Source organism: Pieris rapae, chromosome 8 (assembly GCF_905147795.1).
Source record: "Pieris rapae chromosome 8, ilPieRapa1.1, whole genome shotgun sequence".
Taxonomy (NCBI): domain Eukaryota; kingdom Metazoa; phylum Arthropoda; class Insecta; order Lepidoptera; family Pieridae; genus Pieris; species Pieris rapae.
In genome coordinates, this window is record NC_059516.1 from 2,254,888 (window position 1) to 2,274,966 (window position 20,079).

A 20,079-nucleotide genomic window follows, 5' to 3' on the forward strand; every position below is an offset into this window, starting at 1 on the left:
ATACATGACTTTTTTTTTAATTTTTCTGATAACTGGTGTGGCATTACCTATGAGAAAATTTCGACTTCACGTCGACTTTTGGGACACCCTGTATATAACAATTGATTGAAGCTTTTGTAAGCTGGAAGTATTTATAACTCATTCATATTTACCCCGGTACCATTGCTAGGCTCAGTATTATCAGACGCAGTGGCCGGCAGAGCATCACTGTGCGACTCGGGAGAAGAAAATGACGTACACATTGCGCCCACGCATCCCTCTGAGGCTTCCGTTATTGGTGTACTCGCTACACAAATACAAATACAACTCGTTAAGCCATATTAAAATTAGAAATATTTCACAATATATGTATTCCTATGATTCACAATGTCTCGCAATCTAAAAATCCCTATACCTACACATAATTCTGTTCCGTTCTGATTCTAAGTTTTATTAAAATCGATTCAGTAGTTTCCCATGTAAAAATCCAAGTTTATTTGTTAGTTGTTTTTGTTGTTGTTGTTTTATGGTTAATAACTATTTTAAATGGAGCAACAAAGTAATAAACCGGTGCCCAAATTACAATGAACGTAAACGAGGACGACAACTTAGACGATGGATAGAAGAAACACGGCAGAGAGTGGCATAGTGCAGACAGTAGCGTCGGAATTTTGCCTTTGCCAAAAAAGGGCATCTAGGAATTAATGAGATGACAGAAATATAAATGTATCTGAAATAAAATGCATTTATTATTATTATTTAAATACCTAAACCTTACTCGTAAGATAATCTTCAACAGGCCAAGGCTTTTTTTTTAGCCAGTCACCATTTGAGGCAGTAGTTTCAGCCTTTGAGTTGGGAGACATCTCTGCATTGAGACGCTGGAACATTGTTTATGAGAACTATAGAAGAACATGTTTAGTACACCTATCAACCTCGCAGTAGGCAATAAGATGGCAACATCTATCTACCTGTTTATTGTAAATACACAAAAAATATATATAATACATATCTCAAAAAGCTTAACGTTATAATAAATAACGAATAATGTATAACAGCACCCGAAAATTGCTAACACCCAAATTCGACATTGTAAAGTTAGGTATATTACAATATGCTACATTAGATAACCGCTGTGTATTAATGTTACCATAGGAGTCTTGTTTAGGAGCGCGACAAATGCATGTAAAAGTAGAATTTATGTTGGTTAGGTTAGGTTAGGTTATCTGTTAGGCTATCTGTTATGTGATTGGGTAGACTATTTATCATAGTACGAGATCCCGCTGCAGGATTAGTGCGCTCATCGATTTTTTGTTTAAAACCAATTTTTTTGTTTATTTATAATTCGGAGAATAAATATTTATTAGCCGCGGTAGCAAATACCGCAACGTTCTCTCGCCATATACGTTGTATGCTTTTGATGTACAGAGCCGAACTTGCGTTACCGCTCGAGTCTGTACGTCATGCTCCACAGGTTTTTTTATGTCATCTCAAAAAAAAGTGCTCGACTAGAAGACATTTTTTTACTTTTTCTGTTATTGGCAGTAGTTTGCAGTGTTTAAAAATTACTCTTTCTTCATTAAACTGCGACGCTGGCGTGACCACTTTCTGGAAACCTTTCCTCCAACAGAATTGTCCGCGCCTGGTGCGCTGCAAGACATAATAAAAGGTCACTGCAATAATAAAAGGTCAATAGGATATAAACATTTGGCGCGAAAGAATCGCAACCACAGATTAGGCAAATTAAATTTCAGATGGTAACGATATAGAGTGCGCATCCGTTATTAGATGCCAAAATACCAGTTTCGACTTTTGTTGTTTAAATTTAGTAAACTATATAAAAATGAGGAATAATTACAATTTTGTTAAATCGTCACCACCAAGCACTTAATTTAATTCACGGTTTGTACAAACACTCTCCTCGCGGTTGCGACATCTTTTGCATCACTGACCCGTTACAATACCGGTATTTTGATGGTAAATGAGTTCCTGTATAGGATTTTTTTGAGTTTTCTCGTGTTAATACCCTTGATTTAAGATCAGGAAATCTTAATTTAGAAAGGAAATGGCAAATATATATTTTTTTCAATTTAAGTATATATACTATACAGGATGTCCCAGAATGTACAGATAATACAACATTTTCTACAGCTGTGATACTTTTTGACATTTAACACCTTTGTCTTCAGTCACCGTGACCACGCACGCTGTAAAGCACGCGAAACGTCGGCAAAATTTAAAATTATGTCTAAATAATTATAAGTTTAAAAACAATAATACATTACTATAATCCGTAAAAAAGTGTTTTTCTTTAAATGTGTAAAAGTTATGTTGAATAATTCTATTCAAGCTCCCTGATGAGTCCGCGAGTAAAGGAATAAAATACCTTCGCTAGCTTAATGTTTTTTTTTTTTTTTTTGAATGGAATCTCGCTGTTGGCCTTAAGGGCCTTTACAGCTCCCCTACCTTACAGCCCCCCTTTCCGGCTGAGCTTAGCTGGGGGGTTTCCCGCGACTCGCGCAAGGGCGTCTCCTGTGAGACTCGAACCTCGGCTTGGGCCGTCGCGGGGGATAGCTTAATGATATTATAACAGACAATATAAAGCGTACAAATTTACATTTTGTTAGCGCGTTTTAAATTACAGCTAACGCCATCTAGATACACTATATGTATTTAACATTAGACAATACTAAGTTTAAAAAAAATAAAAATTATGTATTACACCATTTTGTAAGCTGTACGAACTGCGCATTTTTTTTTAAATAGCTGGCCACTTTTATACCTTTTTTACATGAGACACTCTCAAACTATGCCAAAATTATTTTGGTATCAAATTACATGTCAAAAACTGAAGTTCTTTTTTTGATTTTGAAATAAGTATCATAGATACTTATATTATTTAATGTATTTCTAGTAGTATAGTCTATCGGGAATAAGATGACACCAAAAACGCCACAAATTTCATTATTTTGTGGCCGTTGTGCACATGAATGCGAAGTAAAGTAAAAATAACGTTTATTAAAAAATATATATATATTTTGGGTATCACTTGGAATTTTTTTTTCTTTTTTTTTCTGAATGCTGGAGAGCTGTTCCGTGCGGGGTTCAAGGATTATCCATTCTTTCTGGGACAACCTATATATATAACAATTGATTGAAACTTTTATATGCTGGAAGTATTTATAACTCATTCATATTTACCCCGGTACCATTGCTGGGCTCAGTATTATCAGACGCAGTGGCCGGCAGAGCATCACTGTGAGACTCGGGAGAAGAAAATGACGTACACATTGCGCCCGCACATCCCTCTGAGGCTTCCGTTATTGGTGTACTCGCTACACAAATACAAATACAACTCGTTAAACCATTTTAAAACTAGAAATATTTCACAATATATGTGTTCCTATGATTCACAAATGTCTCGCAATCTAATAATCCCTATACACATAATTCTGTTCCGTTCTGATTCTAAGTTTTATTAAAATCGATTCAGTAGTTTCCCATGTAAAAATCCAAGTTTATTTGTTAGTTGTTGTTGTTGTTTTATGGTTAATAACTATTTTAAGTGGAGCAACAAAGTAATAAACCGATGCCCAAATTACAATTAAGTATTAACGCAAAAGAGGACGACAACTTAGACGGTGGATAGAAGAAACAGCAGGTGTGTAGCTCTGTGCCACTCTCTGCCGTGTACTACTCGGCAGAGAGTGGCACAGAGCAGACAGTAACGTCGGAATTTTGCCTATGCCAAAAAAGGGCATCTAGGAATTAATGAGATGACAGAAATGTAAATGTAAAGTATCTGAAATAAAATGCATTTATTATTATTATTTAAACACCTAAACCTTACCCGTAAGATAATCTTCAACAGGCCAAGGCTTTTTTTTTAGCCAGTCGCCATTTGAGGCAGTAGTTTTAGCCTTTAAGTTGCGACACATCTCTGCATTGAGACGCTGGAACATTGTTTATGAGAACTATAGAAGAACATGTTTAGTAAACCTATCAACCTCACAGTAGGCGATAAGATGGCAACATCTATCTAACTGTTTATTGTACTTTATTTTATCTCTCTTTTTGTAGTAATGTTTTGGTATCGTTGTTTTTTAATTGTATTTTTTTCTTTTACTATTCAGTTTATAAGGAATTTAAATTTGTACTGTGTCCCTTCAGGCACCAAGGTTTTTTGGTGTTTTCTGTACTTTCAGTTTATATATATTATATTAAGCGAAAGTGAATAAAAAAATTAGAATACAGATTTATCAAGAAATGGTATGTCAATTTTCCGACACCACAAACTATATAGTTAGGAAAATAAGAACTAATTAAAAGAACATTTTGTGCAACCAACGTTTGTATAGGTAATTCCACTTAGTAATTACCTCCTGTAAAATCATTCATGGGTGAGAAATTTATTTTATGTTTGTATTAAATATCTGTAGTACCTCTTTAAGATCAATAATTTGCAGATCATGTTCATCCATTAGCTTGTTAATGTACCACTGCTGATCACGACAACGTTGATAGAACGTTGGCGGACGTACTTGAAACCTGAAATTGATTTTCTTCATATATTTAACGCGGCATTTTTTCATTATTTTCTTTATATATATGAGGTTGCAAACTAGGAGGCTAATCGGATGTTATGTAATACCGCCACCCATAGATACTCACATTGTCAGTAGCTCACAAGTACCTTATCTCTTTTAAAAATTGTCTTCTTAAGTCCAATATACTTATTTCAAATTTTGGAAAAATGCCTTTATAAATTAAACATTCTTAATCTAAATCCAAAAATACAAAACATATAGTTGTAAACTCTATACATATGCGTGGCACGTTTGTTCCGAATTTGACAAGCCTTATTGCTGCATCAATGTCTTTTCTCTTTAATCATGGGTTTCCGTGTCATTTATAGATAGAATAAGTGTAATATTTATTTCATCTTCTCGAGATGTTCAATGTTAAACTAGAAGCCATTTTATACAGATAACCAGATTAAAGGGATGGGCAAATTAATGCGATTAGAGACGTCATTGGTAAGATGTAGCGTGTTTTTTTATGAAAACAATGTATAGTGCTGCATAATTTAATTAAAGATACTTGTTAGGATAATGAAAACTGCTCCAAAACAAAAGATTTATTACTTATTTGTAGGAAGAGATAACTTTATGATATTTTTGAGATCTCACCTTAAAATTAGAGTGTCAGTCTCTTGGTTGAGATATCCCTCGCTAGCGAGCAAATCGAGGCGAAAGAATTTTTTCACTCTACAACACTTGCCGACTTCAAAAACAGACGTTAACTCGGTTACGAAATTCTTTGATGGATCCTCGGATTCTTGATGAAGCATTTCGAAACGATACTCGTACCTAAGAGGATTTCTATATTATTTCAGAAAATAACCAGGATTAAATTATAAAATTTCTATATATTGTAATGCAGTCGGCTCGATGATTTTCCATCCATTTTCTCCGAAGGATCGCCAACTGGGAAGATGCAATGATCAGAGCCACAAGGCTTAAATGGACAGCACACCTGCTCAGAGGCCACAGAGAAAAATGGTCAAAAAAAGTATGTCCTCAATGGACACCTTAGCTACAATACCAAGCGAAGGAGAGGATGACCATGTACGCGGTGGACTGATGACTTTATAAAAGCTACCGTTCCTCTGTGGAAAAGACTTGCCAGGGATATGGAAGCACTGGAAACAGCTGGAGGAGACCTTCGTGCCACAAAGGCAAGCTGTACAAGAGGACAGCTGTGCAGCCTTAAAGAACTTTTTTTATATACATATATATTTTTGTAAACTTTTTCGTGTATTAATTATTGTAATAAAGGCTTTGAAATTGAAATAGAATATATAGTGAATATAAAATCAAATGGCCCAGTTCCAGGAACATTTTACTCTTTCATCTATAAAAAATAATAAAAGAAAAATCAAGTACCTGATTATTATCAGTCAAGCTATTACTGTAAAAAACGTAAGTGTTTATTTTTCTATCGTTAAACAACTTATTTTTTTTTTTATTCAAATAAAATATCATGTATTAAGCTAATGGCATATCATGTATTAAGCATGTACTAAATAATTTATTTTAGGTAAAGAAAATGCTAAAGCTGCTGACAATACGAGATTATATCGTCAGCGTTTGCGAGAAAAAAAAACATCTAACGGTGAATCCGTAATATATAATTATGCTTCTAGCTCTCCAGCAATACGTAGCTACGTGTTTAATCGGTGTCAGCTTCAATTATCCATAATATAATAAATCGTAAAGCAATTTATATACATTTAATGACATAATTATCAAAAATAACTATTATTTACTCAGGAATCTCAGCCTTTAGTTGATTTTTAGAAGAAAAATTTGATCTAACTATGAATACTTCTCGACTTCATCCAACAAAGCGTTTCGGTACAATGATAGATGCTGTAAGTATTTTTCGTATTTTAAGTATTTTTCAAGAAAAGTAGCAAGTTTAGAGAGTAAAATTTATGTTTCAGATTAGTTACCACAAACCTATAAATATTATGACATTCAATTACCTGTTTCGAATCCATAATATTAATATAACATTTACTTATATAATCTTTGTAAAGCGCATTTAAGTTAATATTTCATCATTTCAGTGATATATGCCGCCAACGCCAAAGAAGTTTTACTTCAATCGCGCGTTAAGGCACACAGTTTTTTTACATTATTATATAGAACTGAAACATGAGTCGTGGGTTGCTATATTTAAATTAATTCAAACATATCAATAACTTAAGATTCGCAGACAATTTCAAAAAGATAACAACTTACGTTGAATTTTCCGGTAATCCTGCCATCAGCTTCAAACCTACCGAAAGGTAGCTTCCCCGGTTCTCTCCCAAGCCATCAGGGTGGACTATTAGCATCCAGCAGAGACCGTAAACATAGAGCGGGTCAGAAATCAGGGGTCTAGCCGCATCCCGAAGTTTAGTGAATTTCGTCAGCGTGAACGTACTACTATCGTAACTTGGCACGATTTCACTGTAAAAACAATCAAATAATCACACGGAAATGACGAATTCGGGAAAATATTTGAAGCTAGCAACACTTGCTGTCACATCAATGACATTTAATATTTCAATCTGTAATCATTCCCGACCTAAAGAACGAAACATTAATACATATTATGTAAAGAAATAATTAGATTTCTTAAATTAGATTTATTATCTTTTTTGTTTCAAATTAAAAAAAAAAATTAAATCAAAAATTTTCTTTGACTCAAAACAAACATCACATTCTATATACAATATTCACTGTGGTTAACCTAATAACCTATACATAATATACTTCTATGAGCACTTGAGTTTGAACTAGCTCTTATATTAAAAAGGTTACCTGTGAAAATCGGCCGGTACCGGCGCAGTAACAATGCAAGGCTTTATGCAGACTTGATGAATTGTCTCTGACATTTCCCCACTTTTAGCGATAAGCTCACATCTGTAAAAATCATAAAAATAAACCTTAATAATTTTAATCCGACCGATTATATGGACTGACGAGATCATCATGGATGTAGGCTCTCAGTGGACGCAGAGGCCAGTGTCTGCACAGTATGCACTGGCAAATTGGAGAAAAATGGAGGGGGCCGTCCGAAATGGACCTAAAAAAGAGACTGAGATAATGATAATGAATTTTAATCCTATATCTGTAATGTGAACCTCATTAATTAAAAATTCAATTGTATTATTTGTTAATTTATTTTTAAAATAAAGCATCTGACTACATATAAAAAATTATACATCAAATTGATAAAATTGCTTCGAATTTTTGAAGCCAGTTAAAAAGTAGGGTCACGATATTTTCTTAAAGATAATTGTAACAGATAAAACATTTAATACAGTATCGTAGACTGTATAGTAAAATAAAACATATCAATTCTGTTGGGGACCCAAAGCTTATAAGACCTTCAAAGAAAGATCGGTATATAAATTGGTATTTTTGGATATACAAGATCCTGACTTAGAACTAGCATCCAACTTGTGTTCAATTTCTTGAAGGAGATGTTCCAACTTCTTAGTCTCTTCTGTTACGCTGTTCTTCTGTTCCATGAGAGTGAGAAGCTTAGCCTCAAGTGCCGAGTCAAGACGTGAGTTTATTAGTTCCACGGCCTTACGCATTTCACGTACTCGTTCGTCTTTCGCCGCGCGAACAGATTCGACATTTCGTTCCTAAAGATAAGAGAGACAAACTATTTTCATATCTTTATTATTGAATATGTGGCACGGATTTAAAATATTACTTAAATAAATGTAGAATATGTTACTCAGGGCTGGAGATTAGTTTGAGTTAAGCTAATTTTTAAAATTGGTCTAGTAGTTACTAAAAATACTATATACTTTTTATAACAAAAGTATATAGTATATATACTTTTGTTATAAAACATATAATTCTCTCCTCTTTGTAATATTAGTATATCACTTTTAGATAAAAGTATTGAGTTTGGTACCAGGATATTTTGTGACAATAGGGCTACATTTAAAAAAGCTATAAGGTTTAGCCGCTTGAATGCAAAAAAGTATTGGAATTGGTGTTACAAAGTAGCCCTGCCGGCAACAAAAAGGCACAATGTTAACTGTCTCATCAAAATTATATTCTGTGGTTCATGGCATAGGGGTAAAACATTTAATTATATTACTTTTTTTATTATTTACTTTTTTTACAATATTATTTCAGAAATCCATATATCCAATAAGTTACTATTAAAGAACTTTGTGTCACAATATATAAACAGGCATTTCTTAAAATACCCTTATAAGAATTGCCGAATGAAATGATTGACAACCATTTAGATATAGATTTATGGCATACTAGCAGACTCGGCCAACCGTTGCTGGGGCTAATTGTATTACATAGTTGTAAACTATTCAAGGGAAACGTTAGAAGAACTTATGTGAAAGGTAGATAGCCGTCTTTCACAACACGAAACATTGGTGCTTTTAACATAGCGCCATCTGTTAGAATTGTATCAAATAATAAACAAATATTTGCAATAAAATAAAATTGCGACTATAATTAAAGATCTAAGCTATGCTATCTCTTAAGTTGAATCAAACTGCTGACGGTATGCCAATTTAATTTAAAATCGGTTTGGTGGATTAGGAGTCCAACGCGGACAAACATTGTGACAGGAGATTTATATATATATATTTTATTAGGGTACATGTTCAATCAATCAACCAATACAGTAATACCTACAGACTCCCTTATTTGAAAAAAATCAAACAGACTTCACAGAAAAAAAAAACAGGAAGATCTTATAGCATCTAAACTTAATTGTAAATAAAAAATTTCTGAAGGAAAGTAAAACTTCAGTTCTCTACTTGAATATATGCCTGTGCCATTTCAAAATATGTAGGTGTTATCTTACCCCTTCTTGAGCTAGACTTTTGAGCTCCATAAGTCTTCGCTTCAATTGGGAGACCCCATCTCTTATCTGGGTCACATGTTGCTCATACACCTCTTCCGGTGGTTTAAATGTGTGGCCAGAATGTGTACCACCCCATAGAGCACATTGATGGCAGATACACTGACTGCATGTACAACAGTATACTGTTAGGCGCTCTTGATGGGTTGGACATCTATAATTAAGTCATTTAATTACAGTTATTAGAAAAAATAAGATATTAAATAATAATATATAATGTCAGGATAACCAAATGTAATAATATTTAATCATTATCTTAATTAATAAATTGACTTGAATATGAAGATGTGCTACCATTAATTAATAAATATAATAATATTAAAAACATCAAAAATATATTATCTTCATATATCATTATTTATTTTATAAGTAAATGATTATTAGTAAACTAAATAATAATAAAATGCATTTGGGAGAGAGTAGAGTGCCAGCAGTTAATGCAAATTTTTGACTTGTATTCATAGATTCAATTTAACCTGAGGAAGCTTTTCATATCTTCAATGTTTATTAGTGTATAATGAGTTTCCTCTTAATTCAAATTTCTAAGTTATTGAAAAAAAAATTATTAATAAAGTAAAACAGAGTTGGTCTCCTTTTTCAACTCTGTGACTGCTCAAACTAGAAAAAAACTTAATCACCTGTCTCTGAAGCTTTCTCTCTGATCAGCTGAGTTTGTCTGTCGCATAGTTTCTATTTTCTTAGTGATCTCTCCCATCCAACGGCAATTTATCAACTCATGTACGCGGAGTGCAGCCCGACAGTGAGGGCACCTAGACGTTCCTCCAGTCAGCCACCGTCGGACACAAGCGTAACAGAAGAGATTTGAACAATGAGGGCATAGGTGGGCATCTACAATTTTATCTATACAAATGAAGCATCGAAAGGCCTCCAACAGCGTCTGAAAGGACGATTATCATCATATCAAGACATCGTGTGATGCTAAGAGGGGCAAATCGATTTACCCACCTCGACAATATCTTCCTCGCCATTGGCTTTATCTGCTCTGGAAGTCATTTTTCGTGAAATAATTTGCACCGCCGCACCACCGTGGAAATTTATTGCTTACCGTATGATGATGAGTGATGACATTAATTTATTCCTAATGGGAAAGGCAAAGGACTTTGGTTAAGTTTTGTTCTTGGTAATAATAGGAGAATTTTGGTAGTTTTAAAGGCCGAAGCCGCATCTTCATTGTTCTTGATAGTAAGGCCAAAGCCCCATGTCTTGTCTTATTGTTGTCATGTCGTATCATTGTCGCTCATTAGGCCTAAGCCACTTCTTTGTTGTTTTGAAATTACAATTGGGTGAAGTCAAATTCATAAGCAATAAAAGTAGATTCCAAATAAAAATTGAGTAGGTATTTATTTTGCCGTTCAATCCAATAAGTCAATCCGGGGAGTTCAATCCTTTTAATATCTTGAATCGTATAAGAAATAATTTTAATTGATGCTATCATACATAATATTATGGTTCATAAGCAATTCTTGAATACAGCGCGAGATATTTTTAGGTCTTCTATGATACTTAAACAGATTAGATGACAAACAAATGAGGCATTGTGTATGGAAGGATAATATGCGGTCTAAAGTTTGATCGACGTCTGAATTGCAATTTGCAATACGAACAGGAGGGAGACATAATAATGCACATGCGGTGTAAATGTGAATTAAATCTGAAATGTTCCGAATCTAAGGCGGCAAAGTATTGTGTAAAATCTTCTGCCATTCCAATATCATCTATTTGATTGCAACATACCTACCAAATGCCCTTTCTCCTTAAACATCTTTCCAAACCTGATTAAGTTTTGACCTTAGAAGTGGTAGTAAATCAGTGTAGTGTGTACAGAATGGCAACATTTTCAACAGCGCTGCCAGCTGCCGCTGTCACTGTCAACTATCGCACGTGCAAGGAAATCGACAATCCACTACAACCACTTGCTCGTTGCCACTTGCCAGTACTGTACACAGTAGTCTGAGTCTGAGAGTTGAGACTACTGTAATATGCGAGGGCGTCCGTAAGCATACCGTATGTAATTTCTTTTATATAGCTTATAAAGTTAGTATATGATCTCGGTGATAAATGATAATGTAGCTTGACTTAGCTCTGAATTGATAATTTTGTAGAACTTTTAGAACACTCATTGTGATCTTAATGCAGCAACATTAGCAAAGAGCTTCTGCAGAAAATATGCTCCAACTTTCCTCTAATTTAGTACCTCGTACAAACTTCAAACTTGCTATATAGAATGCCACTCAAACCCTGTCCTCCTTTTTCGAACTAATTTGTGGAAATGTGTAATGGGGATATTGATACATAAGATTATACACTTCTTGTTGATCTCTTAGTTTATTGCCTATAACTATGCTCATGTAATTCATAATACTTTCAAGCTCTTAGCAAACCCAGTTATCTGATTTAAAGATGCTGTGCTGATTGACCAGATTTAACAAGGGAGCTCGTGCAAAAGAAATGGATAATTGCTTGAGAGAGGGGAATTCACAGGGAAACTATTGTTCAGATGGTAATGGATATGTTTGTTTGTTTGTTAATTAGGAAGTGGTTATTTATAAAAAGTCATTTTAGGAAAAATCTCATTAGATATTGAAATCTTAAGAATAGTGGAAAAGTGTTGCATTCAACTTGGAGTGAATTTATGAGAGTTGTTCTCAGTACCCCAGTAATGAGTTAAAGACTATGATTTTGAATGAGACCTAATTTGTGAAGAAATTGGTTATTTGAAGCAAAACAAAAGAAACTGTATTCAAAGTGGCTATAAACAAGAGATTTTAATAGAGTTAAAAGAATTTTAGTATCAGAACCCTGGTATATTCCAGCTAGAGACACGATAAATTATTAAGAAACAACACACCCAAGAACTTAGCTTCGGCTACAACTGGGAGTTCTGTATTATCATATTGTGGGGTATTGTATGTGTAGGCACATAACAATATGTGAAGGAGAAATACTTATAATTTGACCTGAAAGGGCTTATGTCTAACGCAAGATAGTTGAAATAGGTATGTAAATTTTTTAAACTAGTATTCAATTTAGAAGCTAAATTCATAGAGTTGAAATCAGAGTTATATGTATAACACCAAATCATCAGCAAATTGTAAGTTAGGATACTTGATAATTCTTCTTACACTTGATAGTTCTGTAATTGGGACCTTTAATTAAGTTTGTGAATATACAATGTAAAGATTAAGGGACTGTATAGGAGAAACTTGGGCCGCTTGAAGGACCTATGTAACCTCTGGCTTCGTGTAGACTGCGATGACCATCCGCGGTTCTATGCGTGCCGTATATGGGTCATTCTCAGTTAAGAGATAATATGTTGTATGAAGTATACATTTTTTTTATGGAAACTTAGCTGAAAACGTAAGCAAAGTGGCCAGTCAATTTATTGGTTTTATCTCGTTTTATAGGTGACCAGGGTAGATACTCAGTACAGGGTAGACTAAATGCACAGGGGCGGATACCTTAGCAGTCTTTGTTTATAAAATTAAATTTTCCTGAAGGTACAAAACATAAAAAGGTTCTTATTTTTTCTAACCATCAAAACAATAATATCTATTACTTTACTATCAATAGTTAATGAAGAAATACAAAGGAACAAAAATTTATCTGAGTAACAGTATTAAGTTTTTCTTGTAATAAAAATCTAACAACAATTTAATTAAAAGGTAACTAAAAAAAATTCTTTACTAAAACCCGCGGCCAAAGACAATATCAATAGATTCATTAAATGCATAAAAAACACGCTGCCCTCTCATTATTAAGTTAGTTTTTTTTTATCCTGATCCCAGGTGATGAGAGAAATATCATGATCATTACTTCTGAATTTTTCACAGATTTTACAAAATAAAACTTCAAGTTTATCATCTTCAATAACTGTACAATATTCGGGCAGGTTTTCTCAAGAGATAATGAATCTATTTATGAAATATCGGTGCCACTCGCAATGATTCTATTTGCAGTTCTCATGCAAGTAGCACCCACTCCACTGGAGCTCCCTTACCGTGACCTGTTTCATGAAAATTCTATGTGAAATTTTGAAGGTCAGGGTAGAAATCATAAAGCATTGTTGCTAAAACTTTGAACATCATTTTATTACGATTTTGGGCGACTGGCCCATCGCTCAATAAATATAAACTCGTAAAAGTAGCCGCCAGAGAGTGATGTATGCTGCTGAGTAATAACTACACTGAAAAGCAGTTTCTTCTTTATAGTTTCTTTCTCGCCTGCACTTACTGCCGTTATAAGTGAATTTACTTGGTGTTGGGCGAGCTAATAAGTGGTTTTTTATAGGTTTTATTTGTTTCTTGTAGTGTTAGACTGCAGACTTAAGTTGAGATATTTCAGCCTCTTGTTTTCTTATTATCAGGTTTCTTGCTTTTCTTGATCAAATTAACTTTTGCTATGCTGCCTGCCCTCGCCTGTTTATACTTTGAGGGGGCAGTGGCTCTTCAGGGTGGTGTTTCAGGAGCATTGCTTTACTTATATGTTGTAGTGCTAAACGACGTCTAAGATTTTTTTGCTTTTTCTCTCCATACTTTTCTAACCTTCCTTAACAGGGAGTGATTTGCTTAACTGTCTATTAACTCTTTTCTCTTTCTTCTTTTAATAATTTTCCCCTTTCCTTGATTTTTCGTTGAGCGTATTTATCTTTGTCATTTTCAATTCTTTGGTATGTCAATCGTTCTGCTATCCTTTTTTTCCAGCCGTTCGTCGCGCGTAATATTTTCTAAAAAAGTCGTATTAAATTGTAAACAATCAGAGAACAATGTAGAAGTATTCATGAAAACGCATACAAATGTATCTCCCCTGGACATTAAGTATTTTCCCTGCTATCAAACGAGCCAGGGGAAATCCGCCAAGAGATATACGTTTTCCAGTTTTCGATCAATGTCTAAAACAGCTGTTAAAGTGTTTCTCGTACGCAATTCACAATTAAACGTAACAATGTATGCACTATTCAAAGTGAATATTTAGGTCTATATCAGTATTATTACAAATAATTGCCAAATAAAACTTACCAGAGGAAAGAATGCATTCACTTACTTAACTTTTCTACAGCCAGCGAGCGGCGTGACTGAAATGGCCGTTAAAATGGCTGCACAGTCGGGTCATGCGCCGCTTGTTGCTGTTGTATATTTTGGAAAAATGAAAATAAATAACTGAATCGAGAAGTATCGTAATATTTGCTGTAACTTGCAGCAGCACCCCTGTTCACCCTCCAAGAATATAATAAAGGTCAGTCAAAACTAAGTAAAAATGCCACTCGTTCTAACCTATATAATAATAATAATAATTTTAACAATATACAAATTAAAATTTGGTATATTCATTTTTTCTTATTACTCATAATCCTAACTTATTTCAGAACCTCAATTATTATCTCAAATACAATTTTTCGCCGTTTTTACTACTTTTCCTGATTTGGAACAAAATTTTGTATATAAGAATGTTTCACTATATCCGATGCCAGCTAAGAGTTTAAAGAAACAACTTCTCAAATGGTTCGACTTTTACCCACTACAAGAACTAGATATATTAATCACAAGAAGACATCGAATCCTTTTGCTAGAAATAAACAAAAGCCAAACTTTTTTATGCGTTAGAGTAAACCTGTGGGGCGCAAATAAAAAAATAATTCGACAATAAATTTATTTATAAATAACAACACTGACTGAAGAAAACTTGGTTTCCATGTTACACGAGATAAATTTCTTTCAATATATTAACTCATATTATTTTATAATATGTTCTAGACATTGCACGTAAGCCTTTCACTGCGGTTGACCTGTCATTTGATAAAATGACTGTCAATTGCGATTGACAACACATTTTGTCGGTATTTGACACATTAACTGAAAATAGTCACGCTAAAAATGAGTAATTTGATTGGTCAATCTATCCATAGACACGACACGTTTCATTTTTATCTTGTACCAATTCAAATTACATCCCCAGTTTCAGATCACCCCAAAAGGTATTGACTATCGCAAATCGAAAGACAAAATCAGTCACTTTCTAGTATAACCCTTCACTTTGTACTTTTATTTATTTTAAACTGACAGTAAGAAAAACCGTTTCCAAGAAACCAAAATTATGACGATTAAACAACTAGGACCTGGATGACCGAGCTTAGCTCGGTAACTTTTTTTATAAATCGTGTTTTTGGAAATTTTATTTAAGTACGAATTACATACTAATAAAATTATCGAATAAAAATAATTATATTCATATTTAAGTTTTTATTTGACTGACATCTTTAAACGAGCAATTCTATGTTTTAAGTTGATAAAACACAAATAAAATGACTTTTTCTAGAAATGATTCCTAGCTAAATCGATTTATCGCCCCCGAAACCCTCTGTATACTAAATTTCATGAAAATCGTTGGAGCCGATTCCGAGATTCCAATTATATATTTACAAGAATTGCTCGTTTAAAGTCTATATATATATGTTAATAGCACCTGTATCTTAATTTAAAAAATCTCTCCATAGTTGCTTATCATTTAAAAAAATCAAATACATAACTACACGCAATACTCGTCGAGCTAGTTTGCTTATCTTGCCGAAGCCGCGTACAAATTATTTAAAGAAATCTATTAGGTTTGAGGGTGTGCAATTTTTCTATAAATTACCATCTCATCCATTCGCAATATTGGAGTGTTTGACAAATTCAAAAAGGCAGTAACGATGCCTGTTAGAGTGAACACAGTTGACTAAAATTAAGAGGCTAATGGCGACATGTATCTCGCTCGAATATATAGGTACATATTAATATTATGTTTAACATGTAAATAAAATATTTTTTTTAATAATGAGAAATAAAGTTCTGTAAACATTAAACTGAATTTAAGAGAATCCTTTATTCACAGCATTTATAATGCAGTTAAATTAATTTGAATTACATCAATTGATAAAATTATCGTAGATAATACGATAAAGAAATGTCCTTGTTTGATTATAATTTTAGGACCCCTATATATATTTTTTTAAAGAATTACACCGAATCATAATAAAATATAACCATATATCTATGAACATATGAGACACAGGACGACTTTTGACTACGTTTATGCTGACTAGCAAATAGTTTTCTGAATAAGCATCTTTAGATCCAAGGCTATTTATTCATACAGATAAGTAGCCGAAGTCAAAGAAAGACTTGCTCTCTAGCGAGTATTAAATAATTTCTTCAATGATTGCAAAAAGCATACTTAATAACTATTTCTTATATCAATTATAATTTGTATTACATAATCGAACATATAAATCACTTTCAATTGAAAATCATTGTTTACTATTTTTATATCCTTACATACGCCACAAAGATCTAAGATTCACTTCTGCTTTGTGCGCAAGATTCAAGATACAATTTATACTTATTTAAATTCCAAAAAAAGGGACGGTCTTCGGCAGGGTTGCAGGGCTGTGCAGGAAGAGCTTCTTCGCCAGAAGTCCCGTCTAGGGACAGACTGAAGTTCATGAGCTTATCAGATAGGCTATCCTGTAACCAACGTCATACATTAGACATTAGAGTTATGGTCAACCAACAAAAAATCCAAACAACGACAGGATTGACATAAACATAGACAGAGACATATCATTTATCACATACAAAAACAATTATCAAATAGAAAATATTATATAGAGTAATATTTTTATTCAATAACAGGAATGAAAAACTGTCACATGGTGTGCATTTTCTGGAGTAACAAAAAATATCCATAACTTCAAAAATACATGACTTTTTTTTTTTAATTTTTCTGATAACTAACGTGGCATTACCTATGAGAAAGTTTCGACTTCACGTCGACTTTTGGGACACCCTGTATATAACAATTGATTGAAACTTTTATATGCTGGAAGTATTTATAACTCATTCATATTTACCCCGGCACCATTGCTAGGCTCAGTATTATCAGACGCAGTGGCCGGCAGAGCATCACTGTGAGACTCGGGAGAAGAAAATGACGTACACATTGCGCCCGCGCATCCCTCTGACGCTTCCGTTATTGGTGTACTCGCTACACAAATACAAATACAACTCGTTAAGCCATATTAAAAGTAGAAATATTTCACAATATATGTGTTCCTATGATTCACAAATGTCTCGCAATCTAAAAATCCCTATATACATAATTCTGTTCCGTTCTGATTCTGAGTTTTATTAAAATCGATTTAGTAGGTTCCCATATAAAAATCCAAGTTTATTTGTTAGTTGTTGTTGTTGTTGTTTTATGGTTAATAACTATTTTAAGTGAAGCAACAAAGTAATAAACCGATGCCCAAATTACAATTAACGCAAAAGAGGACGACAACTTAGACGGTGGATAGAAGAAACAGCAGGTAGTACACGGCAGAGAGTGGCACAGAGCAGACAGTAACGTCGGAATTTTGCCTATGCCAAAAAAGGGCATCTAGGGATTAATGAGATGACAGAAATATCAATGTAAAGTATCTGAAATAAAATGCATTTATTATTATTATTTAAATACCTAAACCTTACCCGTAAGATAATCTTCAACAGGCCAAGGCTTTTTTTTTAGCCAGTCGCCATTTGAGGCAGTAGTTTCAGCCTTTGAGTTGCGAGACATCTCTGCATTGAGACGCTGGAACATTGTTTATGAGAACTATAGAAGAACATGTTTAGTAAACCTATCAACCTCGCAGTAGGCGATAAGATGGCAACATCTATCTACCTGTTTATTGTAAATACACAAAAAATACGTCATACAAATCGCAAAAAGCTAAACGTTATAATAAATAACGAATAATGTAAAACAGAACTCGAAAATTGCTAACACCTAAATTCGACATTGTAAAGTTAGGTCTAGGTGGCACGGAAATCGATAAATATGTTTAAGTATGCAGGACACCAAGATTTAAGTATGCAGTTAATTGCAGAAGAAGGTATGAAATATGTGGTGTTTACAAACAGCAAAGATCAGTTATGCAGAGGACTTAAAATACTCCAATGTTTAGATTTTACTATTTAATTGTTAGGGGTGGGAAGTTGGGAATGATGTTGGTGGGAGTCGCTGATGAAGTGAGGTCAGCATTGCCTAGAAAAAGCCAAATAAAACCATCTGCTGTGTTATGTAGTGGACTAATGTAAGCAGAACCCCGGCCAGTCCGAGACATCCACGTCCTAGTCGTCCACCCTGGGACCTGCTGCAGCACTTTAAAGTGACAGCCCCACTATCAGATTAGGGCACAGTGGGCAGTGGCTACTGCTTGCCTGAAAAACCTCTCAAACTCCGCAAAGAGAAGTCTTTTGGACTGGAAACTAATCTCAGACCGAATCATTTGGGCCCGTTTCAACTCAAGAGCCCGTAAGATCTCCATTGTACAGTGTTACGCTCCCACCAACACGTCTGCGGAGGACACCAAGTATTATTTTTACAACACTCTAAATGCCACACTTAAATGTATTAAGAAACAAGACATTGTGAATTGTGATCGTCATGGGGGACCTTAACGCCAAGGTTGGAAGCGAAAACAGCAACTGAGAATGGCGAACGGTTTATAGAGTTCTGCCAACAACATGACCTGACCATCGGTGGGACTCTTTTCATTCATAGAGATGTACATAAATACACATGGAACTCCCCGGATGGCACCATGAAAAACCAAATTGACCACCTGGCTATGAGTTGGAACTGGCGCTCGTCGCTCCTTGATGTCCGCAACCGAAGAGGCGCTGATATTGACAGCAACCGCCATTTGGCTGTTGCCGAAATGCGGCTTAAGGTTTCGGTTGCGCGACCAGCCTGTGATCTTGGTAGGGCTGGAAGAAGGTTTGACGTCACTAAACTGCGAGATCCTGAAACTATGAACAAGTTCAGGCTTGGACTCCGTAACCGCTTCGCCGGACTTCACAGTGACGATGACTCAATAGACGAAGAGTGGAAACGCAACAAAGTAGCCTACACAAAGATCAGCTCTTTCGTCTTAGGTCACACTAAACACTCGGGCGAGGACTGGATGTCATAAGCCACTTGGCAGTTGATAAACGACCGTAGGGAACTCCACCTAAGACTGCTAGGAACCAACGACGCGCTACGACAAGCCGACCTCAGGCAGCAGTATCGACAGATTCCTAAGAAAATCTATCGCAACTCGCGAAATGACAAAAGGTTGTGGGTTGACGGTATTGCTTACCAAGCTCAAATTGCAACTAACACCGGCAACATGAGAGACTAAAAGCGACTAAAATCTTGGCAGGAAAGAGAAGTCAGCATAAGAAACCTCTAAAATCAAAAGATGGTCAGCTTATTGTAACATCAGAAGGGCAACTTTTTTTTTTCTCTTTATTTTACAAAATAAAATAGTATATTACAATATGCTACATTAGATAACCGCTGTGTATTAATGTTACCATAGCAGTCTTGTTTAGGAGCGCGACAAATGCATGTAAAAGCAGTTTTTTAATTTAGAATTTATGTTGGTTAGTGTTAGGCTATCTGTTATGTGATTGGGTAGACTATTTATTAGCCGTGGTAGCAAATACCGCAACGTTCTCTCGCCATATACGTTGTATGCTCCCGATGTACACAGCCGAACTTGCGTTACCGCTCGAGTCTGTACGTCATGCTCCACACGTTTTTTTTATGTTATCTCGAAAA

At 34.6% G+C, this 20,079-nt stretch overlaps 1 protein-coding gene and 1 long non-coding RNA gene across 11 annotated transcripts in view; one reads left to right on the forward strand and one right to left on the reverse strand.

Moving 5' to 3' along the window:
* LOC110995630 (E3 ubiquitin-protein ligase TRIM37-like) overlaps positions 1–20,079 on the reverse strand; it is a 36,172-nt gene that overhangs the window by 1,140 nt on the left and 14,953 nt on the right. For 4 of the 10 annotated variants that reach the window (XM_045629063.1, XM_045629057.1, XM_045629059.1 and 1 more), the window contains 5 exons: positions 17,961–18,063; positions 17,345–17,478; positions 1,507–1,629; positions 758–860; positions 153–286 (listed from right to left, as the gene is read on the reverse strand). In XM_045629063.1, coding sequence (XP_045485019.1) covers positions 153–286; positions 758–860; positions 1,507–1,629; positions 17,345–17,478; positions 17,961–18,063 — 597 coding nt within the window. Of the gene's footprint in view, positions 1–152; positions 287–757; positions 861–1,506; positions 1,630–16,086; positions 16,959–17,344; positions 17,479–17,960; positions 18,064–20,079 lie in introns of those variants that run through there. The other 6 variants (XM_045629062.1, XM_045629067.1, XM_045629058.1 and 3 more) reach the window with 5 other exon arrangements.
* LOC123689383 lies at positions 11,889–12,964 on the forward strand. The gene is made up of 3 exons (XR_006750363.1): positions 11,889–11,959; positions 12,022–12,455; positions 12,864–12,964. It is a non-coding gene; the product is annotated as an uncharacterized LOC123689383 (long non-coding RNA).